General features: G+C 31.8%; 3 protein-coding genes and 1 long non-coding RNA gene across 15 annotated transcripts; 2 read left to right on the top strand and 2 right to left on the bottom strand.

Annotated features, from left to right (window-relative positions):
• Positions 1 to 847: 847 nt before the first annotated feature.
• Positions 848 to 2,654, bottom strand: LOC126872236 (uncharacterized). The gene is made up of 2 exons (XR_007691925.1): positions 2,562 to 2,654; positions 848 to 2,429 (listed from the first exon to the last, which is right to left on the bottom strand). It is a non-coding gene; the product is annotated as an uncharacterized LOC126872236 (long non-coding RNA).
• Positions 2,655 to 2,729: 75 nt separating this feature from the next.
• Positions 2,730 to 6,514, top strand: LOC126872208 (acetylcholine receptor subunit beta-like 2). Of its 6 annotated transcripts, none has more exons than XM_050631877.1 (13): positions 2,730 to 2,851; positions 2,952 to 3,076; positions 3,246 to 3,403; positions 3,479 to 3,523; positions 3,596 to 3,705; positions 3,791 to 3,971; positions 4,109 to 4,265; positions 4,356 to 4,483; positions 4,552 to 4,727; positions 4,824 to 4,976; positions 5,039 to 5,163; positions 5,413 to 5,525; positions 5,710 to 6,514. In XM_050631877.1, exons 2-13 carry the CDS (start codon positions 3,025 to 3,027, stop codon positions 5,926 to 5,928), a joined length of 1,617 nt encoding a protein of 538 aa, XP_050487834.1. In that variant the 5' UTR covers positions 2,730 to 2,851; positions 2,952 to 3,024; the 3' UTR covers positions 5,929 to 6,514. The 6 variants fall into 6 exon arrangements, 5 of the variants coding, with proteins under 5 accessions (XP_050487834.1, XP_050487835.1, XP_050487838.1 ...); XM_050631878.1 differs by having other exon boundaries at positions 2,749 to 2,862; XR_007691908.1 differs by having other exon boundaries at positions 2,789 to 3,076; positions 5,238 to 5,525; positions 5,710 to 5,745.
• On the bottom strand, positions 6,265 to 10,571 carry LOC126872207 (E3 SUMO-protein ligase PIAS2). 2 transcript variants are annotated; one of them, XM_050631875.1, is made up of 9 exons: positions 10,208 to 10,571; positions 9,252 to 9,418; positions 8,907 to 9,008; positions 8,642 to 8,786; positions 8,251 to 8,541; positions 7,916 to 8,017; positions 7,546 to 7,786; positions 7,058 to 7,474; positions 6,265 to 6,947 (listed from the first exon to the last, which is right to left on the bottom strand). In XM_050631875.1, the coding sequence occupies exons 1-9, from the start codon at positions 10,229 to 10,231 to the stop codon at positions 6,739 to 6,741; spliced, it is 1,698 nt and encodes a 565-aa protein (XP_050487832.1). In that variant the 5' UTR covers positions 10,232 to 10,571; the 3' UTR covers positions 6,265 to 6,738. The 2 variants fall into 2 exon arrangements, with proteins under 2 accessions (XP_050487832.1, XP_050487833.1); XM_050631876.1 differs by lacking the exon at positions 9,252 to 9,418.
• A 793-nt stretch (positions 10,572 to 11,364) lies between these two features.
• Positions 11,365 to 14,605, top strand: LOC126872204 (DNA polymerase iota). Of its 6 annotated transcripts, XM_050631872.1 has the most exons (4): positions 11,365 to 11,496; positions 11,579 to 11,702; positions 11,891 to 12,082; positions 12,215 to 14,605. In XM_050631872.1, exon 4 carries the CDS (start codon positions 12,265 to 12,267, stop codon positions 13,990 to 13,992), a length of 1,728 nt encoding a protein of 575 aa, XP_050487829.1. In that variant the 5' UTR covers positions 11,365 to 11,496; positions 11,579 to 11,702; positions 11,891 to 12,082; positions 12,215 to 12,264; the 3' UTR covers positions 13,993 to 14,605. The 6 variants fall into 6 exon arrangements, with proteins under 6 accessions (XP_050487829.1, XP_050487830.1, XP_050487831.1 ...); XM_050631873.1 differs by having other exon boundaries at positions 11,371 to 12,082; positions 12,215 to 12,733; positions 12,812 to 14,605; XM_050631874.1 differs by having other exon boundaries at positions 11,371 to 12,082; positions 12,215 to 12,433; positions 12,521 to 14,605.
• Positions 14,606 to 15,384: the final 779 nt, after the last annotated feature.

Here is a 15,384-nt window from a genome sequence, read left to right on the forward strand (position 1 = left end):
GCCACTTGGCGTGGCTTCCAGGATTTGGCGGTAACCGTCGTATCCCTACGCCAAAAATCGATTTATTCGCATTAATCGTCGGCTTGCGGAGTGCACGACATATTTCCATATTAGGATTAAGTGCCCCGTCCCGAAACGACGGACAAAAACGCGATGAGAAATGTCCTCGATAACGATGAGCTATCGGTTGTAATACGAATGTCGGGACGCTTTCTCGTTTCACGCGAAACGTAGTCTAACAAATAAAACTCTGTTTCAACCCTGTAAACGTTATAATCTGTGTAACAACCACGAACGTAATATCGACAATTTCATGTTCGTTCGACGAACATGAAAGATTTAAACTTTCAGTAGGTGCCGCCAGTTTTATCTTCATCGTCTAAACTTCTAAACGACTCATACTTCGTGAAGTGAGATCTCAATCAGCCGTTTTTAAAAATTAATCTTCTAATCTGTGTGTCTGTAGCAAACATGAATTAGGAAAATATATTATATTAACAACGTTTAATATATAATTGTATCCGGTTATCTCAATAAATATGAAAGTTTGCACATTAGTTATCACGCAGATTTATGTAAAGCTAGCATATTACCAACCTTAAACGCTATGTCCAAAGTTCGCATTCAGTCCGGTCAGTTCGCCGCTCAAAGTGGCTTTGTGAGAACAAAGGATTAGGACTGTGTGCACAGCTATTACGGTTACAAGTCCCAAAGCTAATGAAAACGGGATTGTAATTAGTCCAGCAACAATTATATATTTTACGTAAAATAACCTTCCTCACTCGCCTATAGTTTCTCGACTATGAATTTCTAAATAATTTTATATTTAAGGAAAACAATACAGCCAACCATTACTACCTTGCTTTATTAGGAAAGATCGCAATATAACTCGAGACCATAATTCTATTTTACAATTAATTATAATGTACAAATCATCTATAGAATATAAACTAACTAATGGAAAGGAACAGAAAAAACAAACAACTGCCAATTTTTCTCATAGAACACTGGCGGTAAAAATCAAGATTTCCTGAAAATGATGTCGTTACTCAAAGATTTTATTCTCTGGCATAATGCAAGATGACCGAATAAAAAACCGTGCTAGAATGACCAGCAGGTTCGGTGGACTGGCGCATCTCGCGCTTACGTTTCTTCCAGTAGAATAGAAGAGTGGGTGGAGAATAGACACAGTGGAGGTAGTAAGTGGGCTAGTAAGTCTCGCGATAACAGTTATAAATGACCCTCTCGAAGCACGGCGCCGTACCACCCAACCCTCAGCTATGCGCCAGACACTGGCTGCTCCGTAATCTAACACATGCCCGGACAATATAGTCGTAAAAGGTACTAAACAAACATACGCTAAGTGGCCTGGTCGCCGCGTGTGCGCAACTATACCACGGCTGTTTACGTATCCTTGATCGATAATCGTATATACGTGGGATATTGTGCGGTCGCAAGTCGATCCTTCCTAGGAGAGCTGTTACACTACGGATGCTACTTTTGTGAAGAACATATATCTCCGTTTCAAGCGTAATTTTCGCTGCAACATGCCCGGAGTACTTTACACTTCCGCAGTTACTCCTTTGACATAATTACGATGTTTTCTAGACACGCGACCATTGTCTGAAACATGAACGTGGTTTTGTACTGTGATCGATGCTCTAGGAAAGGCTAGAGGATTTTTCTACTTTACGAGATGCTAAATTGACAGAGTTTAGGATTCAATTCAATTCTATGAGCATCGTTATAGATTTTTATAATAAAACTTTAATCCACAATGGTCCTACTCTTTTACGAGTGCTGCGTGGAGTGATGTCGATGTTCTACCCTTTCTTGCCTATCGATTGTTACGCTTCGCTTTTAATTAACCTCTTACGAGCATATAGCGTTAAGTAGGTTGTCTTTGAGTGTTCAATTCCTTTCCTGGCAGTACCTATTGATCGTATTTGATGAATAATATACAAACTGTTAAGTATATATAAATAATATTCTCCTTTTTATAAATTTGCAAAAGCAAGAAAGGTTAGATGATGAATATTATATATTATAACAAAATGTTCAAACATCTGCGATTAATTTAATTATATAAAACAGCTTACAAGTAAATCAATGAAAAATACTTCCTACAAAGTTGCATTTGGTAAACATTGCGTCTGATAAAAGATTGTACGTATTGAGAAAAATGCACGTCAAAGTGGCTACGAAACATATAAAAAATCATGATACAGTACACATCATTTTACCGTAGAAGAAAGGATGTATCGAATATATTGAATTCTTAGGTATCATGAAAAATATCTCTATCGTAATTATACTAATAAAAAATTTGTATAAAATACCATTTCATAATGATGTTCTGTGAATAGTATTCCAAAAGAATTGCAAGGGTGCATTTGGCTTCTACTGCATTATAGTACAGAGTGCGCTACCTGACGAACAAGATTCATACAACGTCGGTAATTCATTTTTAAGAAATCTGAATTAAAACGTTCAAACAAATAATATTTGCTACCTAATTAAAATACAAAAGTAAAAAACAGCTAACAATTCATTTTAGTTACCTTTATGAACGCATTGAAACGAATACAACATAAATCCACTGAAACAAAACAAAACGAAAACAAATCTTAAGACGAAAAATGCTTGTACGTGATTTGGTACAGACTGAAGGCGCCAACCTGTGGACGATTTGAAAAAGATGTGCGCGCATCGTTAATGCGCATGCGCTGAGATGTGAATTTGTAACAGACGAAATACATTGAAGTGCAAACTGGAGCAAGTGTCATGGCGCTAACTTCGGATATCGATTTTGGTCCAGTGGGATGCAGAACACTCATTTTCTACTGATAAGGTTTTCCACTTGTCACCTGGAAGAAAAATATCTAATATGATATCGATTCTTTTTACATTTAATTAGGTTAACTTAAAAATTATTGTATATGTGTGCATAGGTGAAAGTGTTTCTACTGGGAGTGGTCACTGCCATCTCAATCTTACACAAATTTATAAATAGTTACATTTAAAATGCGAATATTGACGTTTAGTATTCTTCTTAATGCCCTTCACGTTATATTCGGTAAGTGTTTCACCTTTTTACATTGTAAGTGATTGAGAATCATTCAAATTTTTTAAGAATTATATCGTAATGTATATTTCATGTTGTCGTGTGATTTGAATGCGATGAACTCGATTGTTCTTACATAAAGAGTAGAAATTATGACTAAAAAGATTTGTATTTCTTCTAGGTGCTGTTGGGTTAAAAATTTACGAGGCAAACCCTGACACAAAAAGACTTTATGATGACTTGTTGTCGAATTATAATAGACTTATACGCCCTGTGAAGAACAACACCGAAACCTTAACAGTAAAGCTTGGTTTAAAGCTCTCGCAGCTAATTGAGATGGTATAAAGTCATATTTTGTGATTTTGGTTGTTTTTTATTCAATAAAGGTATTGTTAATATTTTTTTAATTTACAGAATTTAAAAAATCAGGTGATGACTACCAACGTCTGGGTGGAACAGGTAAGAGCTGCTGAAGAAATATACCTATCTTTATAAACATATTTTATTCACTGTCGATATTATGCATTTTAGGAATGGATCGACTATAAACTACGATGGGATCCAGAAGAATACGGTGGCGTAGAAATGCTATACGTGCCTTCCGAAAATATTTGGCTACCAGATATTGTCCTATACAATAAGTAAGTTTTGATGTATGTTACAACTTATTAGCAAGTATTGAATTTGATAATCATAAAAAGACATCAATTAAATATAATTTCATAGTGCCGATGGCAATTACGAAGTAACGCTTATGACAAAGGCTACATTAAAGTATACCGGTGAAGTATCTTGGAAACCGCCTGCGATTTACAAATCATCCTGTGAGATTAACGTCGAATATTTCCCATTTGACGAACAATCGTGTATTATGAAATTCGGCTCATGGACGTACAATGGCGCTCAGGTTATAATTCAAAAATATCGTTAATCATAAATAATTTTTTTAATACAAATCAAATAGAAATAAATTAATTTGAAAATACAAATAATTGACGTCAATGTTATTTACCAAAAATACTTTGTAAAAACTTTTACTGACAGGTGGATCTGAAACATATGAAACAAGAAAGTGGTAGCAATTTGGTTGCAATAGGAATAGATTTAAGCGACTTCTACTTATCAGTTGAATGGGACATTTTAGAAGTACCAGCATCCAGAAACGAAGAATATTATCCATGTTGCACAGAACCTTATTCTGGTGAGTAAATAAATATATTTGACATCTATATTAACATACAATTTATACAACGATACGAAATGTAAGTGCATTTTGATATAATTCATACAGATATTACATTTAATATTACGATGCGAAGAAAGACATTATTCTACACAGTCAACTTAATAATTCCTTGCGTGGGTATTACGTTCCTTACGGTACTTGTCTTTTATCTACCAAGTGATTCAGGTGAAAAAGTAAGCATTACAAAGAATAATAAATAAACGAAAAGGTATTTATACTGTAAAAAATTGAATTTTTACAGGTATCGTTGTGTTCTTCCATTCTCCTCTCGTTGACGGTGTTCTTTTTACTATTAGCCGAAATTATTCCACCAACGTCACTAGCTATACCACTTTTAGGAAAATATTTGCTATTTACCATGATTTTAGTCACTTTGTCGATATGGATTACCGTATGCGTTTTAAATGTTCATTTTCGGTAAACTAAATTCCATTGTAATAATTCTAGATTAAACATTAATTATAGTATCCTATTTATAAATTACCTAAAGTTACGTATAAATTTCTTATATAGGTCTCCATCTACGCACAACATGTCACCCTGGGTTAGACGAGTATTTTTAAATTGGATGCCGCGACTTTTAATGATGCGTCGGACACCGTATTCAACTCCAGAATATGATGATACGTACATGGATAGTGGATATACTAATGAAATAGATTTTAGGTAATTATACTACTGTTTATCGAATCCTGAAATAGAAAACTTTTCAGGAGTATACATTACAGTTTTCCTGATAGTGTTAGTGATTACCCACTGGAATTGAAAGGAAGTCCAGATGGATTCGAAAGTGTCACCTCGCAGTATAAAAATATACGAGAAGACGATGCCCGGCATATACCGCATGCATCAGGTAAATATTTAAATTACTCTACAATATATAATATAATTAATACAAAATTTTATTAATCAAATGTATTGTGACAGTGCATTCTATGACACATATAAAAAATTACATGATAGCGATTGAAATAAATAAACGTGTATTGCAATTAACAGTAACCCTATAATTCATGGATGTATATGGCGCAGCACGTTATATTACAATTAATGTCATGTAATAGTTTCTGAAATGTACATTAACAATGAGATACTGTTGCAGTCACTGATAGTGAAAATACGATGCCACGACACTTGTCTCCCGATGTCATATCAGCTTTAAAGGGTGTGCGTTTTATTGCTCAACATATAAAAAATGCAGATAAGGATAATGAAGTAAGTTGATCAATAATTCAACAATTCATTGTTTGAATATTCATGTTTTACTTTTGATACTTTTCTTGACAATTTAAGACTTCAATTCTAAAAATTCTTTTTTAAAAATAGTATATATATATATATAACTTCTCGAAATAATATATGATACATTTTTCCCTCATACATTTTTTAATATTTCCAGGTTATAGAAGATTGGAAATTCGTAGCTATGATTTTAGATAGACTTTTTCTTTGGGTTTTTACATTGGCATGTACTGGTGGAACACTTGGCATAATATTTCAAGCACCAAGTTTATATGATACAAGAGAACCTGTGGACCAACAACTTTCTGGAATAGCGTTTCGCAATTCTCTGTATCCAAATGCAAATGCAATCTCTATCCCTATGCAAGACTTATAAACTTTGAGATTCGTGGAACATATGACTTACGTATAAAAACCATAATACAAAAGTATTAAATTATTAATATTCTATTTATATGAATTTTATCTATTTTATTCCTTATAACTTTAGATCGAATTTCACAAACAGAAAGTCTATAGCAAATATAGTCTAAGCAGTTTTATTAACCCTGATCAACTAAGAAACTTAATAAAGAAACAATATCAAGAGGACTCAAATTTAATTACATTAATAACGCTAGTAATATAATTAACATATTTATATTAATATAAATATTTGCACCTTTTATTTTCCTCTTTCATTTACATGTCAAGGTTAATAAGAGGCTTATACTACAAAATAAAAATAGTTTTATTATTTTGGATGAAATTCCACAATGATGTTTTCGATAATGAAAAACTATACTAAGGTATCTTATTAATTAGATTGAGTTTGATTTTCGAGACGTTAATTTACATTTTTTCCTTTCATCAATTAAAATAATATGCAATCACTCCCTCTCTCTCTCTCTCTCTCACTCTCTCTCTCTCTCTCTCACTCTCTCTCTCTCTCTCTCCCCCTATATATATATATATATATATATATTGATTATACAAAGGAATGCTAAGTTGTTACAGTTAAAAAGAAATATTATTTTGCTCCTTTCTTTTTCAGTTTTAAGTACCAAAAGTAAAAATGTCATGAATTCACTTATACTTAACTTTATGTAGAACTTTTTTTTTTAAATGATCACAGAACTAACAAAATTTTGGTTTTTGTCCTATACAAAATTTGGCAATTTAATAGTAACAATAGATATAAAATATTCTATTCTAAATCAATTATCATCAATTCTGGTGATTCACTTGTACTGCTAATGGAGCTAGTTTGTGACTTCTTTGGCGAAGAAGTACCACTAGCTATCTTTTTTGTACTTTGTGTTGGTGTGGTACGTTCATCATCATCATCACTGTCTGATATTAGATCAATAATAACAGCTCGTTTCTTTTCCTTTGGAGGTGTAAGATTGCTTTCATCTAAACAGTGATATGATTACCCATTTATATGTAAACACTCATAAACATAAAAACTTTTATTTTTAAATATGTCATATCTTTACACATATTAGAATGAAATAAAATCTCACCGAGGTCGACTGTATCCACATCGATTTTACGATCTTGCGAATTTGTAACAACTTTTGTTTCACTCTTCTCCTTATCCTTTTCTTTCTTTAGAACCAAATTTTCCCATGACCCATCTTGCAATAATTGAATTTCATTTACATCTGGCAATAGTTTCTTAGAGTTCAACACTTCTTGAAAGTAGCCATCGATAACGAGATTATCATATAACGCTGGCTTATCACAAACTGGGCAATTCCATGTCGGTTTTCTTTCATTCATTTGAAGGAATAGGGATGCATCAAAACATTGTAAATGTGAACATGTCGATGCACGACATGGTGTACACATTCGCATCTTGCCTAACGGACAAGCTAACGATACTCTAAGCGATGTTGTCGCTATTTCACTATCCGCATCTTCATTAAGTTTCTCCTTAACTAAAAGATCATTATTTCAATAGCATTCATTTTCAACAACACCAAATAGTTCTAATTACATAACTACTTACTTAAACCTCTTGTATAATCCGAATGTCGAACTCCCCTACTTTTTAACCTTGATAATAATTCAGCACTTGAAAGCTTTCGAACTAAATATATCGCAATTGCGTATCGTCTGCCGTAGTCTGCCGACCACGTCACGTGAATTTGATTCGCTACAGTAGGAGATAATTTAACTAGAGGACTAATATTGACAGGCCGTGGCGGCCTCTTTGGTTCTACTCCCGGCTTATTAGTAGGTATTGGATTCTGAAATAAAAAATAAAACATTTCATTTGTGAAAGTAAAACATTTTACTATACTTTCAATTTAGGGTAAAGAAATAATATTTTCATGTGTATATGTATATGTATATTCTTTATATTTCTGTCTACTAACAGGTAAAGGACATAGTTTTCCATTAACTTTTACTGCAATGCTTGGTGGAAAACAGTCCTCTTGTTCACACGATGTTTCTTGCAAACAAAATCGCATCTGTATCTGAAATAGCCATAACACAGATTGTAGACTCAACAATCAAAAATATAAATTTAACCCCTTAAACTACGATTTACGTTCGAAAATTTTGGGTCGATTTACGTTTGGTCCGATCATCTACTGCGGGCTATGCTCGTAATATTTACGTTTGGCCCGATCACCGTACTACGGGCTATGCCCGTAGTTGTAGGTTAAGGAGTTAACATTAAGAAACAGACTCTCCCTGTAAAACGTACCTGTACTGTGTAATCCATTTTACTTCCTGCACGACAATCTCGTGAACTTGCTACATCTGTTGACTGCTGTGGTGTTAAATGAAACATAAATGTATTCTCTTGAAGTCTCATAGATCCTTGAGGCATTAAACTAGATGGCTTCAGCAATTCAGCCAATAAATCAAAAAAAGGTAGCTTTCTAAGTCTAACATCTGGATGAACAGGATATTGATTTCTAGGTTGTATTTGCAATGGTGATGGTAAAACTTTTGGTGCATATGGATATGGATTATAGGCTGCACTTGTTGTTTGCTGAAATATTAATATGTCATATGAATATTAAAAAACCACTACAAAAAATAATATAGAAGTTTTATATAATTTTATATAGAAATCACATTACATAACTTACTTGTGGTGTTACGTTGGCATACGCTGTTGACTGATAGACTGGATTTGTTCTAGGTGCTTGAGGTAGAGATGCTTGATGTGCAGGTGGTAAATCCTTTCCACTAGAAACTGAAGACTGTGACTGTTGCTGTTGACTGATAGCTTGTCTTTACATTAATTACAAGTAAAAAACAACATTGTTAAATATATCTTATATAATTAATTATATACGTTCTTCATAAACTTATTTTCTTTGTATTATCTATCTGTTTGTTCTATATATTTACCTTGTTGTGTAATAATTTCTGGAATGCATGTTTTGATCTATTTGTGGCTCCCCAGAACTACCTGTTTGACCATACATTTGATGTGCAGCTAATTGATCAGCTCTAAACAAAATTTTGAAACAAAAAAATGAGTTTGGGACTTTATCTCAATAATCCACTGACATTTATAATACTTAAAGTATAACAATATGCCATAGTAGATATAAAAAGAAAATCATTTTCAACACTTCACTAAAATAAACAAACAAAATAATTAAAAATTTAATAAATGGTGATAGAGGTAGTTAATGATTTAGTACAATCTACAAGAACAATTGTATTGTCATTAATAAATCTTATACTCACTGTATGGATTTATATAATTCACGTATTTTGAGTTGAATTGGATGGGATCTCAAACGTAACAATTCTAGTGCACGTGCTTGTAATTCGTTCTTTCTACCTGATTTATTTCTACCAGCAAAACCAAGAAGCATCTGAAGTTCAGACACTCGAAAACTCAATATCATATTCTGCAATCATAAAATTATAGCATGCATACATTTTATATAATACACTTATTCTAAACTGTTATTTTGATAAAAGAAAAATATATTTTATAAATAACAATATATTAATAAGAAACAAATTAACATTTAAATTTATTATCAATTCTATTTATTTCAATTCAATTACATAAGAAACATTTTATCTATTATATTGGCTTGTATAAACATAATTGCAGAAATACGGAATAGAATTTGAAATACCAGGCATAAAGATCATACTTCAAGTTTTCTATTCTAAAGACAATCACACCACACACATAGAGTATTTTCATCTATATCCATATTGAATGAGAAAAATACAATAATGAAACAGAATTTATTTTTGCAATCATAGATAATATCATTCGTCCAACAATATTTACGAATAAAATACATATGATTAATAATAAAGAAACACTGACAACGATTTTAATTTAAAAAAAAAAATATTTAGGTTACCTGTGATTATGAATATTGACGTTTTTTATAAGCTTTATTCGGTAAAGGCAACATAATTATAAGCACAATATATCGTAAAAAAATTCTATTGATTAATCTCAATATTTCACCGAAGAAAAAAAATAATTATAACAATAATGAAGAAAAACGCGCTTAACAAGTACTAAGCGTCTAGTAATATAATTCACTGACGCAAATAAATCGCTGATAACCCGGATATAACCACGACAAATTCACAATGCAGACTTGCCGACTTTTCTCTAAAATTTCACACATAATCTAACTGCACTGCACCACTTTTAATACCTCACTCACCTCTAATTCTTTGGTCTCCGCCATCTTCTTAGACGATTTTTTTTGCGAAGCCGTCTTGCCTATATTATTTCCAACTTTCAATACAAAAATTCTCCTACCCCTTACTTATTCGAGTTGTTTGTATCGCAACTCGCTTCTATATTTTTCTTGCTTTTTAAGTGCGAGTATCGAATAATACTATTTTATGGCGCGAAATTGATTTTTACATTTCAATTTCGAGATCGTTTTAAAAAATCTAACTTTTCTAGGAAAGCTCAATTCCCATAAAAATTTTTAGTTCAACCGTGTGCGATGAAGTAATTATCGATATTTGACACTTCGTTCGTTCGAAATGCGAAAAAGGGTTTTCCAAGATGGCTGCTAACAATTTATTTGGAGTTCAACTTCAATTTGTATAATTCAATAAATGTACAACATTATAATAATTTCTTTGTTAATTAATGTTAGAAAAAGAGCTGTAAAAGAAGTACAGAAGTTTCAAGGAAATCATAGTTTCAAGTTGTCTTCGTCTTCTTAAACTTTTAGTGAGTGTACACGCGGAGGAAAATCTTTGAATATATTTGCTGTTTATATTTCATCTATTAGATTGCAAACGTCCAACCAAACCTTTAGCATTCCTTTGTAACTGATGTGCAATATAAAATGTTTTAAAAATATATAAAAATTGCAAATGCAAATTACGATAACGAAACACAGTCATATATTAGAAACACAAGTGCACAATACGATATAAAACCTATCAAATTTTCTGGAGTATCTATTTTTATAGTAATTCATCTTTACTATATTCATGATATATTCTTACTAAATGATCTACAATATGATTGGATTATATCTAGGGGAAACATAAGTTTTATTTTAGATTTTATCTATGTATTTTAAATAATTCCCCTAGTTTATTTTAAATATTATTGGCTATCACTTCATGAAAACGCACCATTATGTAAATATGTGCTGTATAAAAGTCTGTGGTGTGCTGTCTCTAGTGAAAAATATATTTGTATCATAAAATGATGATACGTGCATCTATCTTAAAACATTCATATGCACCAATATTTAGAATGCAATTATAAACACACACACACACACACACACACACACACACACACACACACACACACACACACACACACACACACACACACACACACACACACAAGGTATCTTTAATAATTCAAAACATGGCTACCATGTGAAAAATAAATTAGTCGCATTACAGTTTGTAAACAAATTTCTATTTAGTTTTTACGGTAGTTTTGTTTCGTGCTAGCAGTCGAAACTTATCAGCAGTAAAAAGAATATATTTCTTCAATGAAATTTATAAGAAATTGATGTGGCTTTCAGAAGTGAGTCATTCGTGTTTTTTAACAGCTCCAACTACAAATTAATGTCCGTTCAATGTGATCTAACGGATTTCTGGAAAATAAAAATATATCTATACGTTAATATTCTATGTGGTTGTGAGATATAGCTTCCAAATGAACACTAAATAATGGTAACCTTACTTTATGATCTAAGGAAAGTTCTGAGAAATAATAATAAACTATTTTAATAGCCGTGCTATGGAGTAGTTTATTTAAGAACGAAAATGATAACTTGTTATACAATTATAAGTCTCCATATGTAAGTTAAAAATAATAAACAGTTTGTATGTTTGACTGCACAACTTAACCTATTTTTTAGATATACGTCTACAATTAAACATATCGACAAGCAAACACTTCTATATTCAAAAATTATTGTAAAAATTTATGCTAAAGTGTGTTAATAACGTGTGTGTAAATAATAAAGAAAATTACTCTTTGTTAGTGTCATGAATAAAATGAAAATCTGCACTTAAGAATATATTTTTCAGCAAATTTGTTTTTGAAAAAGGTAATAAACTAATTTTACTATTTGGCTTTATTCATTATGTTGATAATTGTAATATGTTAATAATGATAATTATTTACAAATCATTTAGTTTTACCATTTATAATGCTAATTGAGTATTTATTACTATTACAGATTATACTATGTTGAAATATTGAATAAGTCACTTATGTGATAAAGATTATATGTATAATATTGTTTGTAAATTGACCTCAATGGATTCTATTGAATTTGATGCAATTATCAGACATCCGAGAACCATAATTCATATAGATGTTGATTGTTTCTATGCTCAAATAGAGATGCTTAGGCATCCAGAGCTACAAGGCAAACCATTGGGGGTGCAACAAAAAAGTATAGTAGTGACAAGCAATTATTTAGCACGAGAACATGGAATAAAAAAATGTATGTCAGTACAGGAAGCTTTACAATTATGTCCAGGACTGGTGTTGGTAAATGGTGAAGATTTAACAAACTATCGTCACTATTCTGCTAAAGTACTGGAGATATTGCATCAGTTTACTCCATTAGTTGAAAGATTGGGTCTTGATGACAATTTTATGGACGTAACTTCTATTGTACAAAAATATATGAATTCTGGAAATAATTCAGAGTTAAATTTAAGTATTAACATGGAAGATGAAAATCCAGTTGGTAAAGTATTTGGTACCTCCGAAGAAGAATGTCCTTGTGGCTGTCATGCTCGATTAATTATAGCTTCCAAAATTGCAGCAGAAATAAGAAAACGAATTTATAAAGACTTGCATATTACATGCAGTGCTGGAATAGCACATAATAAGCTTTTAGCAAAACTGGTGGGATCATTACATAAACCAAATCATCAAACACTAGTATTCCCATGCAGTGCACCTATGTTCTTGTCTACTATAGGATCTGTATCTAAAATACCAGGTGTTGGGCAAAAAACTGCACAATTGTTAATTTCCAACAACATAAAAACAGTGGATGATCTAAGAAAAACACCTTTGGAAACCTTAGAGATGAAAATTGGTATTGATTTAGCACGAAAATTAAAAGATAATGCCGAAGGTATCGACGAGACCGTCGTTAAACCAACAGGAAAGAGACAGAGTATAGGTTTAGAAGATGGTTTCAAGAGTGTTTCTTTGGTAGCTGAAGTAGAATCAAGACTAGGAGCACTTCTGAGAAGATTAACAGAATTAGCTATGGAGGATGGTAGAATTCCCATTGCTATGAGATTAACTGTTAGGAAACATGATTTTAATAAACCAACTTCTGGTAAAAGAGAAACTCGACAATGCGCTTTACCGAAACACCTATTGCCTTCTACAAAATCTGGTGTTTATGATCATGCTAAAATGTTGGCACTAGCAATGAAACTATTTCACCGTACTGTCGATGTTTCTAAACCATTCCATTTAACTCTTTTAGGAGTTGCTTTCACGAAATTCGAAGAGAGATCTTCTGGAAAGAATAGTATTACATCTTTCTTGCGAAAACAGGTCGCTGTTCAGTCTGTTCTGGATATAAGCTCGGAAGAAGGCGTTTCCGACATTAATCTCGGATCACCAATGAGCGTAAATCAAGATAGTAACGACGGTTCTACGATGAGTACCACCTCCTCGCCAGTTTCGAAATCAATAGGTGCTAACAACCAGAGTGCGGACGATGATGTATTGAACGAAATAGAACCTTTACCAAAAAAGACTAGATTGGAGGTATGGTTGAGTGGACGTAGAGAATCTCCGAGCAACGAAATGGCTGATCTTCGACTCAGTCCTTCATCACCAATGCAATTATCTCCGAAAATTGATGCGGCAGTTCTTAAATCTTTACCCATCGATATACAAAGAGAAGTGACCCGTTCCTGGCCGACGACTAGTAAACCAAAACCCAATAATATACTTAAATACTTCATAGCCAATAAGTGACGGAGTTCTATGGCCTAGAAATATAATATAGCCATCGTTATGTACACACTTACACACCTACAATATTGGATGGCAGCACCATGTGATACTATGAATTTAAGTTACTAAATATTTTAAATCAATTTATGATTTTGGGTATTAACTTTCTGTATACACATATTTTCTAGAACATTTACATTAAATGAATGTTGATATAAAGTAACTTTATCGTATAATTTTGATCATTTCATTAAACATCACAAAAAAAGACCAATGTGAATTTGCATAAAACAGCTGTATAAAACATATTTTTATTCATTTCTTTTTGACGAAATCAAGCACAATTGGTACTTAAATTACCTAGAATAGTCGGACTTTTTTGAGTTGCATTGCATTTAAGGTGTATTCACAAAAATGAAAGAAAATGAAAATGTAAATCGACTATCAATGAAAAGTATTTCTATTTAAGTAGAATTCTTTATTATAAATCAAAGATAAAGTATTGTAAAATAAGTTTTATTTTCATCTTTCACACATTCAATATGTATGTTTTATATGATTCTTAATACTATCGCGTATTTCTTAATGTTTAATATTGTTCGGATGAATAAAAATTAAGATTAAGTAAGTTAAATACTTTTGTATTAGAATTATGTTCTATATAATTCGCCTCTTTTTTTTCTCTCGCTATCTTCACGATTATTTCACTGTGAGTATTTCAACGGCAGGAAAGTATTTTTATTTACACTTAACTAGTGTGCGTGATTGATGCACTTTCAAACGTAATCCGTCTCGTTAAACGAGGTGCTGGCATTTGATTTTGTACGAACTATCTAGCTATTAAATTATAATTGTATGATTTAAAGTTTAAAAATGAAACGAAATAATGTTTATATTTTTATTACTATCGATGTTATTCTATGTGTAACGGGTGTTACAAAAGACATGCCGTACAGAAATACTCAATCGCCCCTAGCGTGCTACTGGTAAGGAGCACCGTTAGAATAAGATAAGCGTAATTTATAATATATAGTTATATTAAAAATATTAGACAATCATAAAGTTTTATCGATTCGGTATGGTACAAGGTGAATAATTATAATATACGTTTAAGCAAACACGGATAAGACAAAACGAAAAAAAGTAAGCCAACGATTCACGCAGTTTCAAATTATATTATATTATACACACGTTTACTTTCACACGATTTATCGAAAAGCATATGTGCATTAAAGCGTGATCGACGGCAAGTGATACTGAAACAGTAGCTTTTGTAAACGATCATACTTACATAAGGGAACGGACAATTTATATATATATATATATATATATATATATATATATATATATATATATAGCTCGAATAATAACAGAATAAAAATATATATTATATTATATTATATTATATTATAT

This window comes from Bombus huntii, chromosome 12, assembly GCF_024542735.1.
Source record: "Bombus huntii isolate Logan2020A chromosome 12, iyBomHunt1.1, whole genome shotgun sequence".
In the NCBI taxonomy this organism is placed as follows: domain Eukaryota; kingdom Metazoa; phylum Arthropoda; class Insecta; order Hymenoptera; family Apidae; genus Bombus; species Bombus huntii.

Coding starts and splice junctions, on each gene's coding strand:
- LOC126872208 (XM_050631877.1), top strand. CDS start 3,025: ATGCGAATATTGACGTTTAGTATTCTTCTTAATGCCCTTCACGTTATA. Junction 3,706..3,790: donor GATATTGTCCTATACAATAA/GTAAGTTTTGAT, acceptor ATAATTTCATAG/TGCCGATGGCAATTACGAAG. Junction 4,266..4,355: donor TTGCACAGAACCTTATTCTG/GTGAGTAAATAA, acceptor TAATTCATACAG/ATATTACATTTAATATTACG.
- LOC126872207 (XM_050631875.1), bottom strand. CDS start 10,231: ATGGCGGAGACCAAAGAATTAGAG. Junction 9,009..9,251: donor GAATTATATAAATCCATACA/GTGAGTATAAGA, acceptor AATTTTGTTTAG/AGCTGATCAATTAGCTGCAC. Junction 8,018..8,250: donor AAATGGATTACACAGTACAG/GTACGTTTTACA, acceptor TGGCTATTTCAG/ATACAGATGCGATTTTGTTT.
- LOC126872204 (XM_050631872.1), top strand. CDS start 12,265: ATGTATAATATTGTTTGTAAATTGACCTCAATGGATTCTATTGAATTT.